This window comes from Panthera pardus, unplaced genomic scaffold (assembly GCF_024362965.1).
Source record: "Panthera pardus isolate Hobbes unplaced genomic scaffold, ASM2436296v1 HiC_scaffold_27, whole genome shotgun sequence".
Lineage (NCBI taxonomy): Eukaryota > Metazoa > Chordata > Mammalia > Carnivora > Felidae > Panthera > Panthera pardus.
In genome coordinates, this window is record NW_026526843.1 from 54,101,299 (window position 1) to 54,114,342 (window position 13,044).

At 34.5% G+C, this 13,044-nt stretch overlaps 1 protein-coding gene across 1 annotated transcript in view; it reads right to left on the reverse strand.

Annotated features, from left to right (window-relative positions):
- DACH2 (dachshund family transcription factor 2) overlaps positions 1–13,044 on the reverse strand; it is a 749,278-nt gene that overhangs the window by 331,374 nt on the left and 404,860 nt on the right. Inside the window, exon 3 of the mRNA XM_053891350.1 lies at positions 3,065–3,177. Coding sequence (XP_053747325.1) covers positions 3,065–3,177 — 113 coding nt within the window. The remainder of the gene's footprint in view (positions 1–3,064; positions 3,178–13,044) is intronic.

A 13,044-nucleotide genomic window follows, 5' to 3' on the forward strand; every position in this document is an offset into this window, starting at 1 on the left:
ATCCAAAATAATGCATAATCCTAGAATTATTTCCACTTGGTTTTACACAACGTTTTCTTCTTACATCTGACTATAGGTGAGTAGAATATTCTTTGGCTTGTAAAATAAAGTCATGTAAATTAAGGAGAGGAATTACTATCGAGCTGTGAAGATTCCTCCATCTCCCCCTATTTAATGTTTTTTTTCTCTACTTTTTGTCTTTTAGACAGAAATGCTCATGCCTTTCCCCACTCAATATCTTATCTATCTCTATCATTTCATTCTAGGAACAAGCAAAGAGTTAAGAATTGAGGATTTTTCTCTCATTGGCTCTCAGTGTGATAAATCCAAGCTGTAGGACAGAAGGCCAAGGCCCTAATAATGCAAAGAAGGAGGCACTAAGAAAAATGAAATACATATGCCAAGTAAATTAGGAGAAAGTGAAAGCCTCAGACTGGATTCTCACATGTACTATATGACATCGTGAAGATGAGGAAAGAGTATGGACTCTGGAGTTTAAAAGACTTGGGTCTGAAACCCAATTCTGCCACTCAATTGCTTTGTGACCTTAAGCAATTAATGTAAACTCAGTGAGCCATGAATTGTTTACTTGAAAAATGAAGACTAAATCCATAAGGCTACAGTGAAGATTAAATGAAGTGCATATAAAACACTTAACACTTATGCTTGGTATATAATAAGAATTTAACATATATTACTGATTTTCTTCAGATAACAGATATAGTTTACTCAAGAGTACATTAACTTCAAGGCACTTGTTGGGATGAGCATTGGGTGTTGTATGGAAACCAATTTGGCAATAAATTATATTAAAAATAAATAAATAAATAAATAAATAAGACCAAAAAAATAAAATAAGATCCTTTTTTCTTCTGTTTTATTTAATATTTATTTATTTTTGAAAGAGAGAGAAAGAGAGAGAGCGAGAATGAGCACGAGTTGGGGAGGGGCAGAGAGAGAGAGGGAGACACAGATGCCAAAGCAGGCTCCAGGCTCTGAGATGTCAGCACAGAGCCTAATGTGGCACTCGAACCCACGAATAGCAAGATCATGACCTGAGCCAAAGTCGGACACTTAACTGACTTAGCAACTCAGGCACCCCTAAAATCCTTTTTTTTTTTTCTTTCATCTACACATTCCCTCAAAATCAGAACGTGGGTCTGATTATTTACACGGTACTATTTCTAGGCTCTATCAGTGTATTTTATTTTATAAGTCAAGAAATAGATTATCATTTATTGAGCACCAAGATATATTTCAGGCACTGTTATCCCTTCTATATTCTTTTATATGCACAGGAAAAATTGAGAATTTGTTTATAAATATGTACTCTAAAAAATAATTTTCTAACCCCCAATACCTGTGTCTCTTCCTAAATTCTCTGTCTTGGATGACACCATCATCCAGCTTGTTACCCAGGCTAGACATGAATTATCCTAGACTTCATCTTCTCACTCTCCATTTTTGTCAATTATCAAGTGTGATTAATTATAATTACTAAGCCATTCTAAATATCTTTTTCATTGTATTGAACTTTCTTTAGTTCCAGTCCTCAGTATTTTTCCCCTGAACTGTAACAAGTGACCTTCTTTCCTTTTGTTGCTTTCACTGCTACTTAAACTCCACAATAATTGTTTTCAGAACATTTACTGTTTCTTAGCAGTGGTTCTTTTTTATCTACAACAGACTTTTAAAAATTTTAAACAAAATCTTATGTGAACTAGAATATATAAAATTCTGAGGCAAAAGTGGGGATTCTGGAAGTACTTCCCCAATTCCATGTCAGCAATAAGGAAAGTCTTTGAAAGACACCACTGGTCTATAGGGAAAATCCTAAACTGCTAAACCTGATAAATAAAAAGCTAGGTTCACAAGTTGGCTTTTCCCACCCTCTCCATTCTAAACATATTGCCTATGAGTCTCCCACCTCAAATATCTTCTCTAGTCTCTTCACCTTAATTGATATTTCCCCACACTAGGCTCTTTCTCATCAGTGTATATCTGTTTACAGTCTCCTCTCTGCCTAGAATGTTTTTCTACTGATTTACCTTCTGTCCAACACTCAGTCTACAAAACATAGCTCCAAAGTTTCCATCCCTGTGTGTATTACCCAACTTACTAAATTGATTTATTTTCTCCCATTTCTATGATCTTAAAGCACCTGGTATGTATTTGTATTATTGTCTATATCATACTTTATTATAATTATTAGTTTACATGTCCTTCTCTCTAGTTCAACTATAGGCAAGTACTGATACTCATATAATTTTTATTACCTTAGACATAATACTCAAATACAGTAGGTGCTTTATAAAACTTTGTGTTATTAAAGGTATAAATATCACATTATCATTAAGTTCATTTTCATTTTTTTACCATGTAATAACTTTACTGATTTTTAAAGTTTCAGTTAAAGAAATATTAAGCTTATTTTAAGTGTTTCATGCATTATTAAGTTCTTTTGCAGAGAATAAAAAAGCTCAATGCTAATTTATGAAAGTGGTGTTTTTAGGGGTATGATATTTATCATAGTGTTAATAAACACTGAATTATTATTTATGACAATGTCCATTTGGATGTTCTCTTTTCTAATCAGAAAGCTTCTCTATCAAAGCTACATCTTCTTTCTACTTTCTAACCTCGAGTAAAACTTGGACATGATACACAAATGCCCCAAACCCTTAAAAACAAAGAAAAATATATATTATTGAGAAATATAAGTGAGCAGATGTGCTGCATCCTATAGGAGGTTTCGAGACAAGGCTTGTTTGGCTAGTGCCCCTCATCCCTGCCCCCAACACATAAAAAACATACATACAATAAGGCCTTGAAAGGGATTTCCTGCCAGGAAATGACAATTAATTTTTTTAAAGAGTCATGTCCATTTGATTTGAGTCACTGGAGTAACAAAACTGTTTTCATGAATACTTTAAAAATTCAATAATGTAACCTTTAGTACAGCTTGAAAAGCTCAGAAGGACAAGGCAGTTAGATCAATATTAGTTTATTTCTAATTCTGGGCAGCATGAACAGACAAGGCTGATCATCAGATGGGTTTTATTACCTGTCGGAGTGATAAGTCCTGGTGATAAAAGGCCTGGGACTGAATGGGGCAGAAGGCGAGCATTGTCCTGAAACACTCCCAAAGAACGCTTAGGAGGCCTGCCGGGCCTGGAACTGTTGAAAAACACAAACAAAGATCAGGTTAAAAATGTACTCTTTTTGGAAATACCATCACTTGCTACATTTGCCTCATAAATCTTGTTTAACTGCCAAGAGTGATAGAATTTTATATTAAAGACTATTTTCATTGATTAACAAAAACCAATACTTTCCTTTCTATTAAATTTCCCAATGTAGTTATGGCAAACATTAAAACCATAAAAGACTACTTTTTAGTTTAGATTCTATTTTCAAGGCAGCACTTTGTAATACAGCTTACTTGTAAGAAACCCAAAGTTACCTCCGTCCTTAAAGCTACATTTGATTACTGGTATTCATACATGCTACTGAGATCTGAGATAGTGATTCACAGAATTAAGATTTTATAGAAAGTGAAGTGGTTAAGTCTCTGCCCAGAGAGGTAAAGGGGTAAAGAGCTAAGAGATGTAGAGTAAGAGCTGATGTTTTTTAGCATTTCCATAGCTTCCAGGAGACCAAAAGGAACAGAAGACCCCCACCCTCAGTAGAGTTTTTTTTCTTACCTGTTATTTACACCAGGCTATATACCCATCAGTGCACTCTCTTAGAGTGGCTGTACTAACAAAACCTGCCACCTTTGCAATCTAGGCTGTCTTTTCTCATAGATTTGTTAGTGTTCCTTTTCTCACAGATTTACTGGTGTTTCTTTTCTCACAGATTTATTAGTGTTTTTAACTGACAAGTTGAGGCTAAACTTATTCACCTAACCTGTTATATCTGCACATTCTTCACCCTAGTGTAAACAGTGCCGGAATTGCAGTTGTATTAATCCATAAAATAATAAAATATAAAGTCAGTATCTGGCTTTCATGTTATACCGTAATACAGTCATTGTAATGAATAATGAAGTCAGCTTCATTTGGAAGCTGTCACCACAATGAAGAGACTTACAAGGCATCAAACATTAGGATCAATTTATTCTCAAGTCACCCAATATATCTCACATATTACTTTCTAATGTTGCCTAAGATATTGCTATTGTTTTTTTTTTTTACTATAAATGTGGTTTAAATTTTTTTAATGTTTATTTATTTTTGAGAGATAGAGAGCATGAGAGGGGGAAGGGATAAAATCCAAAGCAGGCTCCAGGCTCAGCACAGAGTCTGATGTGGGCTTGAACCCACAAACCATTGAGATCATGACCCGAGCCAAAGTCAGACACTTAACTGACTGAGCCACCCGGGTACCCCAAGTATAAATGCAGTTTAAAAGCTGACTAATAAGGATTTTGACAAAATACTGAAAAATACAATATTAACTAGCTCAAACCACAAAAATATATGAGATTCAGATAGAAAACATTTCCAAAAAGGACTTTTGGTTTTCTCTCTCTCTCTCTCTCTCTCTCTCTCTCTCTCACACACACACACACGTTAATCCTTACTCTGTTTTGTTATTGTTGTTTTGTTTTGTTTTGTTTTTTTTGTTTTTTGCAGTAACAAAGTGCTCCATCAATGTAAGACAAACTCAACTTTTTAAATGAAGACAACTTTTAGCAACCTTATGTGAAGCTACCATTGCCCAATTCATTTTTCATACATTCTGTTGATGTTATTTTCTTTCACTGTACATCAATACTTTTTAAATCATTTTAAAAATGTTTTATTATTTATTTTTGAGAGATAGAGAGAGACAGAGAGAAAGAGAGAGATAGAGCCAGCCAATCTGGGGAGGGGCAGAGAGAGAGGGAGATACAGAATCCGAAGTAGGCTCCAGGCTCTGAGCATCAGCACAGAGCCCAACACAGAGCTTGAACCTGTGAACTGCAAGATCATGGCCTGAGACAAAGTTGGACACTCAACCAACTGAGCCACCCAGGCGCCCTGCTCTGTACATCAATATTGTATATCAATCTATTGTGCAAGATTTTGTTTTCTCATTCAATGTTTCAATTTTATAAACTGACTCTCCTCTACTTTCTACTTAATTCTGAGCCATAATTTATATTTTTTAATTCAGTATTGTTATTCTGTTTGCCCTTACTTTGTTTTATGGTTTCCTAACTCTTTTAAGGATAAGAGAAATGCACTATTTACTTCAAACGCCCTAAAGGATCCCAAGGTCACTGAATAATGTTCATCAATGTATATCCAACCATTAGAAGTTGAATAATCTTCACCAAATCTATACTTTCTAAGTGCTACTTTGTGTCTTTTTGGTTGTCAGAACACAAACCTACTAACTGTATTCAAGTATACCTGATTGCTTCATACTTTTTCAATGTAAACATTGCAGTGCTGTCTTTAGGTTGACCATCACTTTCAGAAAGGTTGCCTCCAGAACTAAGCAGCCTGACACTCTCTCTATTTCCACATAATGAGCCACTTGTTGATAATATACTTTGAACCCTTCAAGGTTTACCTAGCTTTGTTCCAAATTTCTTGGTCAATCTCACAATTTGAAGTTGCTCTTTTCCAATAAGCTGACTCAAGTTTGAGAGGCATTAGAAGCCTCTCAGATGGTTCTACCTTAAATTCCAAGATTTGAAAAAAAATGGTAAAATTTCCCACCATCAGATCTATACAGGAGAATTCATGGATTATGTCATAAATGGCCTGGTAATATTTACAACATATGTCATAAACTAACAGGATAATATTCTCAATCCTAACACCCTTTTAGGTCGGTTGGTTGGTTGGTAGAATTGAGTCTCCCCTAAAAGAATGTATGCTCTATGAAGGCAGCCTATTTCTGGTTTTGTCACTGCATCCTGAGAAATTCTCATGGTATCAAACACACAGTAGGGTCAAGTAAATGGTTAATTAATTCAGTTAATAATAAAAGGAAATATTTCATTGTTGGTACAGTTTCCAAATATTCCTTGAATTGCTCTACTCCCCTTGACTGCATAAATAGTAAGACAGTTGCATCATTTAATCATCAGGTAATTAAGTCTTGGACTCCACAACAATTATAAGAGCTTCAAAATATGATCCACTTGAATCTGACTATGTACAAGGTTAAAAAAGACCCTGCAAGCTTCAAGATCCACTCAAGGACTAAAGGTCCCTGGAGTTATACATATGCAGTGACAATATCATTTATTCAATCATCCAGTAAGCAAACATGCTCTAGATGCCCATTCAGTGTGTGTCTGGCACAGTATTACATATAAGGATTATAGAGGTTAAAATGTAAGCTTGTTCTCAAGCCTTTCTAGGTAAGGAATTTGGTCTCTTTGTTCATTGATATAACGTGAACATCCAGAATAGCTTCCATCTTTGAGGATCTTATGATCTAGTGATAGAGATGTGTATTTGACCTATTTTTTAAAATTTCGATTAACTCTTTAGTAGGTATGATTGTGTGATATCCAAACTTGTTTAAATTTATCAGTGAGCAAAAATCACATTCAGATGTCTTTGTTTCTACTCTTGGAAATAATACTTGGGTCCCTAGAGTAAATTAATTAGAATCAAGTTTGTAAAAGTGTTTTATAATCAAGAAAGTTCCATACTAACATAAGATAGCTTTGTTTTTACTTTTAGAGCTAATGTTCTAAAGATTTAGATCTTCTGTAGTAAGGCACTTCTAGCACTAAAGTTCCTGCATTTCTTTTCAAAGAGCACAAATCTAACAACATGATGCAAGACTATGGAGGACTCTGTAGAAAGTTGGAAAAGATCATTTTTGATAGATGACCCTGCTATACTTCTAATCTTTAAGAGGTTTATTATCATCAGGCAGATATTTACATATTAATCAAGACAAATAAACATGCGGTGATTTAACTAGAAAACTGTTATTTGGTGACAATTTAATCAGCACAGGTTGAAAGGTCCATCATTGCAGCATCCTGTCTTTGCTGAAATATTGATTGTGTTACTGATTTCAGTAATGCTTTATTTTACAGAGAACAGATAACCCTGTAATTACTCCTTAAGTGAATGATAATTTCTTGTTGGTAATTATTTGTTTTCTGTTTAATTACAAAGTAATTCACACTCTGTAAAATAAAACAGCCTTAAAAAAATTTCCCACCCAAATGGTTCAGTGTATGTGTCACCCATGAGCATCATAGACAAAAGTTGTTAAGGTACAAGGCAAACAATGCTATAAAATAGCAAAACTTCTACTAAATAGCTCAGCTAAATATTTAGGAGCTTCAGTTTATACAATCAACCTTACATGTTAAATTAACAGGTTGCTTGCAGGGAAATTATACTAAAGAATCAAGATTTTCTCTGGGCCCAGATCATTATTTAACATAATTTATCCTGATATGTAGTTCCCCTTTATTCTGTACACTTCTTTAGAAGAAATAAAATAAGTCAGCTTCCTGAGGTAAAAGTGTAAACCAACTTCAATATAAATCTACAATATTTCATATTTCTGCAGTTGAAGTGGATTACCGTCAGAGCGTTACCTCACAGTTTATAAACTTTGTAGAGTTGGCACTCCCGTAAGAGGGAAATTCAGCAGGTCTTCTGGTATCCACAAGATATGACACATTCCGTGACATATCTATTCCAAGTTGTAATAAATAAAGTAGCTAATACTTTACTCATTAAGATTATAAAGTTTCACTGTTGGAGTTATTTTTATCTCATGTCATCAGCCATTTGTATATGAATCAAGGAATAAGCAACTAAATAAGGTGAGTGATTTTGTTTTTCAAAGAATAAAAATCTTGTTAATAAATTAGTTGGTGATGACATGAGCCTTCAGGATATTTAATACAAATCATATGGTCAGCACATGATTTAGTAAGGAATCACAAGTTATGTCATCCTCTTCAATGAAAGCTTGGCTTACTAATTTTAAAGAAATATTTGCAACATTCTGGGACAAACTGAGCAAATTGCTGAAGATATAGTGGCAGCCAGGGTGGCATTAGCAACCATTTGTAAGACCACTGCAATTGGATTCCTGGAGGTGTTAGCAATGACCTGGGATTCACTTTTCAGAGCTATCACTGATATTCAAAATACTTTGAGATAATCTCTGAATGCATCATTTTTTCACTCACATTAGAAGCCAAGAATTACATTAACTTTGAAGGCTGTTTACCTGTGAGAGTGCTGCTGTGATTTTCAATGTGCTTGTTAAATTAAATAAGACTATTTTTGCCAGAACAGTAAAACTTTTAATTGCATCATGATTAATAACAATGTCTTAGGCCTGACATTTATTACAATATTTCAAGGATGCCAATGGTAGTTAAACTCCACCTGACCTTTCAGTGTTTATGAAGGGAAACAAACTCTGACCTCACAGCAACCTGAATCCATCTTCTCTCAGTGTTGGCAAACTGATAATTTGTCTAACTACTGCACTGGATTATATTCCCAACTAGATCAAAGTCAGCAGCAACCAATTCAGCAACTGGGAAAAAGTTATCCATGAAAAATGGGCAATTAACATTAATCATATATGAAATTGTTCAAGCTGATAACTGTAACCTGGTCACTATGGTAACTCTCATAAAATGGTGCTTATGTTAAACTGGGAATCAATTGGCCCTTGGTTCATGGGAACTTAAAAGTGTGGCTCATCATGTCTCTAGGAACAAGAAACAAAAAAAAATACACCAGAGGAAAATAATTTATATTCCATTATCACTTACTCCTTTTCTAGTTTATTTTTAATTTTATCTAAATCCAAATTAGTTGGGGCGCCTGGGTGGCTCAGTCGGTTAAGCGTCCGACTTCGGCTCAGGTCATGATCTCACGGTCCATGAGTTCGAGCCCCGCATCGGGCTCTGCTGACAGCTTAGAGCCTGGAGCCTATTTCCGATTCTGTGTCTCCCTCTCTCTCTGACCCTCCCCTGTTCATGCTCTGTCTCTCTCTGTCTCACAAATAAATAAACGTTAAAAAAAATTAAAAAAAAAATAAATAAATCCAAGTTAGTTAACATATAGCATAATTATGATTTCAGGAGTAGAATTTTAGTATAATTGACACATAATAGTTTTAGGTATACCTTTTTCAGTTCTTATAGGCATCCCAAACTTAAATGTGCATATATTAAAATACCAACACCAGGATTCTATTAGAGTTAGGGAAGTTAAAGAAATTATCCTTAACAAAAGGGTGTTTAAAGGATGAAGGAAAACCTCCACTTGCTGATGGGTCACACATTACAATATCGAGGATCATGTAGAGCAATCCATGTTTATGCATTAATCTTATAATTGTGATAAATTGAATTATTTATAGATGTTATCTTAATTGTAATCTTTAATTCCTTTGCTAATGCTGAGTTTCTGTTTTTCCTTCAATAAAGAATAAATCTGATGTAATAGACAATTTAAAGCTTGACTACTCACTTGATAGAAAGTATAACTGTGAAACTATTTTACACTTCATTTACTTGACTCTGTTCCCTATTTAAATTAAATGTGCTCCAGGCTTGGTGTTAGTACCTTTAAACAAGTTTGCTTTTTGTCATAAATTAAGTGAATTCTAATAAAGGTTTTAGTATAATTAACAAAGATTGTATAACAGAAATGCTGGTGTATGACTTGAATTCTCAGCAGCCTCTTTTTGTTCTATTTGTGTAATTCCTATTAACTTCAGTGAAATCAATGCACCTTAGTAAATCTTAAAATAAATCACATTAAATAAACACTTCTCTTTCTAAAGTATATCGTATCACTGTTAGATACAATGGTTTTAAAATAAAGGCATTCTTGAATTCAAAGAGTAGATCACTGTGCAAAACTTCTGATATTAAGAGAATGGATAAGAATTTAACATTCACATTTGGTGTATTCCACTAGCATCTCGAGCTCAACATATGCTTCCCCAAATCCCACTCTCCAATAAAGTCTTCTCTTTTGTCAGTAGTACAGACATGTCTCCTCTCTGTTGCCAAAACTATAAACTTAAGAGTAATTTTGATTCTCCTTCTTCCTCTCCCTTCATTTTCAGTCTCCAATATTTTTGCTCCATTGTAATGTGTGTTGCAGATTTCCATCTTCTTCTATTGCTAAAATCCTAATTCAGGTCCTCATCACTTCATGCCCAGGTTATTGTTAACAGGTTGCATCATTGTTCCAATCCATTCTACAAAAACTCTGCTATGAATTTTGGTGAAGCATCCCTTTCATTATGTCATCTTTTGCGCTAGAACCTTCAATAATTCCTGACTGCATACAAAACAAAGTCTAAATGTCTTAGTGTGGCAATCTTCCCCAATATATATTTCTTTTCTTTCTCCAATTACTTCTTTTTTTAAGTTTATTTATTTATTTATTTTGAAAGACAGAGTCAGGAGGGGCAGAGAGAGAATCCCAAGCAGGCTCCACACTGTCAGTATAGAGCCTGATGTGAGGCTCACTCTCACAAACTGTGAAATTATGACCTGAGTAGAAATCAAGAGTTGGATGCTTAACCAAATGAGCCACCCAGGCACCTGTCTGTAATTACTTCTTGAGTCTTCTACTCCAGCTGGACGAGTTGATTCACTGCTAAGCATAGTATTTGAAGCTAGAACCCTCTCACTGTGAAACATTTTCAAAGTATCAACGTTCCTGGACACATGCTTTGTTAAGTTCCACTGCTTTGGGAAGGCTTCCGTATAACCTGCTGTAACTGCTGCTTTTTTTTTCTTAAAGTCCACTGCCTTTTATTTTATATCATCATATACAGGCTTTCTTAAATGGCTCACAAAGGGCACTTTAGTACCAGCATTAAGGAAACTGCTCCAACTAACCAAAATACTGTTTTTCATGTCTGGCAAATAAAATCCCTTTGGTTATTACCACAGTCTGTGTATAATCCTATGATTATCTTAATAGTTAACATTTCAAATTTTAATGTCAATCAGAGAATTCAGGAAAATGACATTAATATCACAACTCAGGATGCAGGAAAATGAGATTAATATCACAACTCAGGAGAGCTTAGGAAGTTGGGCAAGATCTTTAGGAATACAATCACTATTAACCTGACTGCATTAGTCTCTACTGTTAGCAATACAGCCTGGTAGCACACATTCAATTGATAAGCACAGATGCCAGTTTCCTTGCTAATTTATTTTTTTTTTAATTTTTCATGGATAAATATTAGCAACTTGTACTAAAATAAAACTACTTTAAATAATCTTGGATATTCACTGGGGTGATGTGGAAAGCTCTAGAAATTAAATCTGAATTCTAATTCTGGTTGTGGTTGGCAGAATTCCAAAATCATCCTCCATCCCAAGATTTCCAGCCCTATCACTAGAACTGTGAATATGGTATTATACCTGGGATTGTTACAATTACATGGCAAAGGTATTTTGCGCAGGTGATCAAGTTAACTAACCAGTTGATTCTGAGTTAATAAGAAAGGAGATTTATCCAATGTAATCACATAAACCCTTTAAAAACAGAAAAGAAGTCAGAGAACATATCATTACTGGCTTAAATATAGAGAGCCATGCACCAAGAGATGAATGTTGCTTCTAGAAGCCAAGTGCAATCCTGGGCTGACAGCCAACAAGGAAACAGGTATGCAAATCCTACAAGTGAACTAGATTCTGCCAACAACTTCAATGAGCTTGCAAGTATCTTCTTCCCTAGATCTTCCAGATTAAGAACACAGCCTGACAACACCTTGATTTTGGCCTTCTAAGACTCAAGAAGAGAACCGAGTCAAGCCTCTCTGGATTTCTGATATACAGGACTCTGAGATAACACATGGGTGTTGCTTTAAGTAGCTAAATTTGAGGCAATTGGTTATATAACAACAGAAAATTAGTACACCAGTTTTGCCATTAGTGAGCCATGTGACCATGGGCAAATTACATGACTATTCTAAATATGCTTTCTCACTTTAAGATTAGATATGTAAACTAAATAATCTATGAATCTGATCACTAGAACCATGTTATATTTCTGGTCAAATTCAGATAACTCATTAACTTCAAAATATACAAAGTTTTCCACTTTCTTGTATGTCTACTTTAGCTTATATTTTAAGTTACATTGTTTCTGGATTGATTCCATGGAAATTTATCCCAAAAAAGAACAAAATGTGTGCATAATATCATAGCATTATCATTACCTGATAGCTGTGTGTAATTTTTCAATATATATGAAGCACTGGTTTGAAAAGCTAAAAGTGCTAAACAACTTAAAAGGAAGAAAATTCTGATACATGATACATGGATGGACCTTGAGGACATTATGCTATGAGAAATAAGGCAGTAACAAAAAGACAAATATTGTATGATTCCACTTATATGAGGTATATATAGTAGTAAATTTATAGAAAGTAGAAATGTGCTTTCTTAGGTCCAGGGTGGGGGTGGGATGTGGGGGATGGGAAGTTGGTCAGTCAGTATGGTTTCAATTTTGCAAGATGAAAAAGTTCTAGAAATATGTTGCACAACAATGTGAATGTAGTTAACACTACTGAACACTACACTTAAAAATGGCTAAGATGGCTGGTACTAGAAGAATTGCCAACTCTCCCAACCATCTCCTACCACATACTTAGTTTACATCCCAAGAAGTCCTTACTTCTAAGGCAGAATTCAACAGTTCAAGCTTTATATTTTAATTTCACAATTCTAATTTATCTTAAGGTAACTCTAATACATGTTTATACACAGATTTTTTTCTCATTATTTTCCCTTCCCCATTCCTTACTTTGACAGGAAAACATTTTTTAGGTATTTCTGTTCTTCACAAAAAACTTTGTCCCATATCTCTTTACTGTTTTGAAATAAGATAATTTTCATCAAAGAAAAAATAGATCATTGTAGTTCACTAGGAAATAGAGAACTAAATTATAATTGTCTTTATTGTTGATTGTAACATGATCATGAATAAATTTATAGACTTTAATAAATGGGCATGAAGAGCTTTAAGGTTGCCATGGCAGTGGACATGCTTGTGAGCAACTAGATTGGCT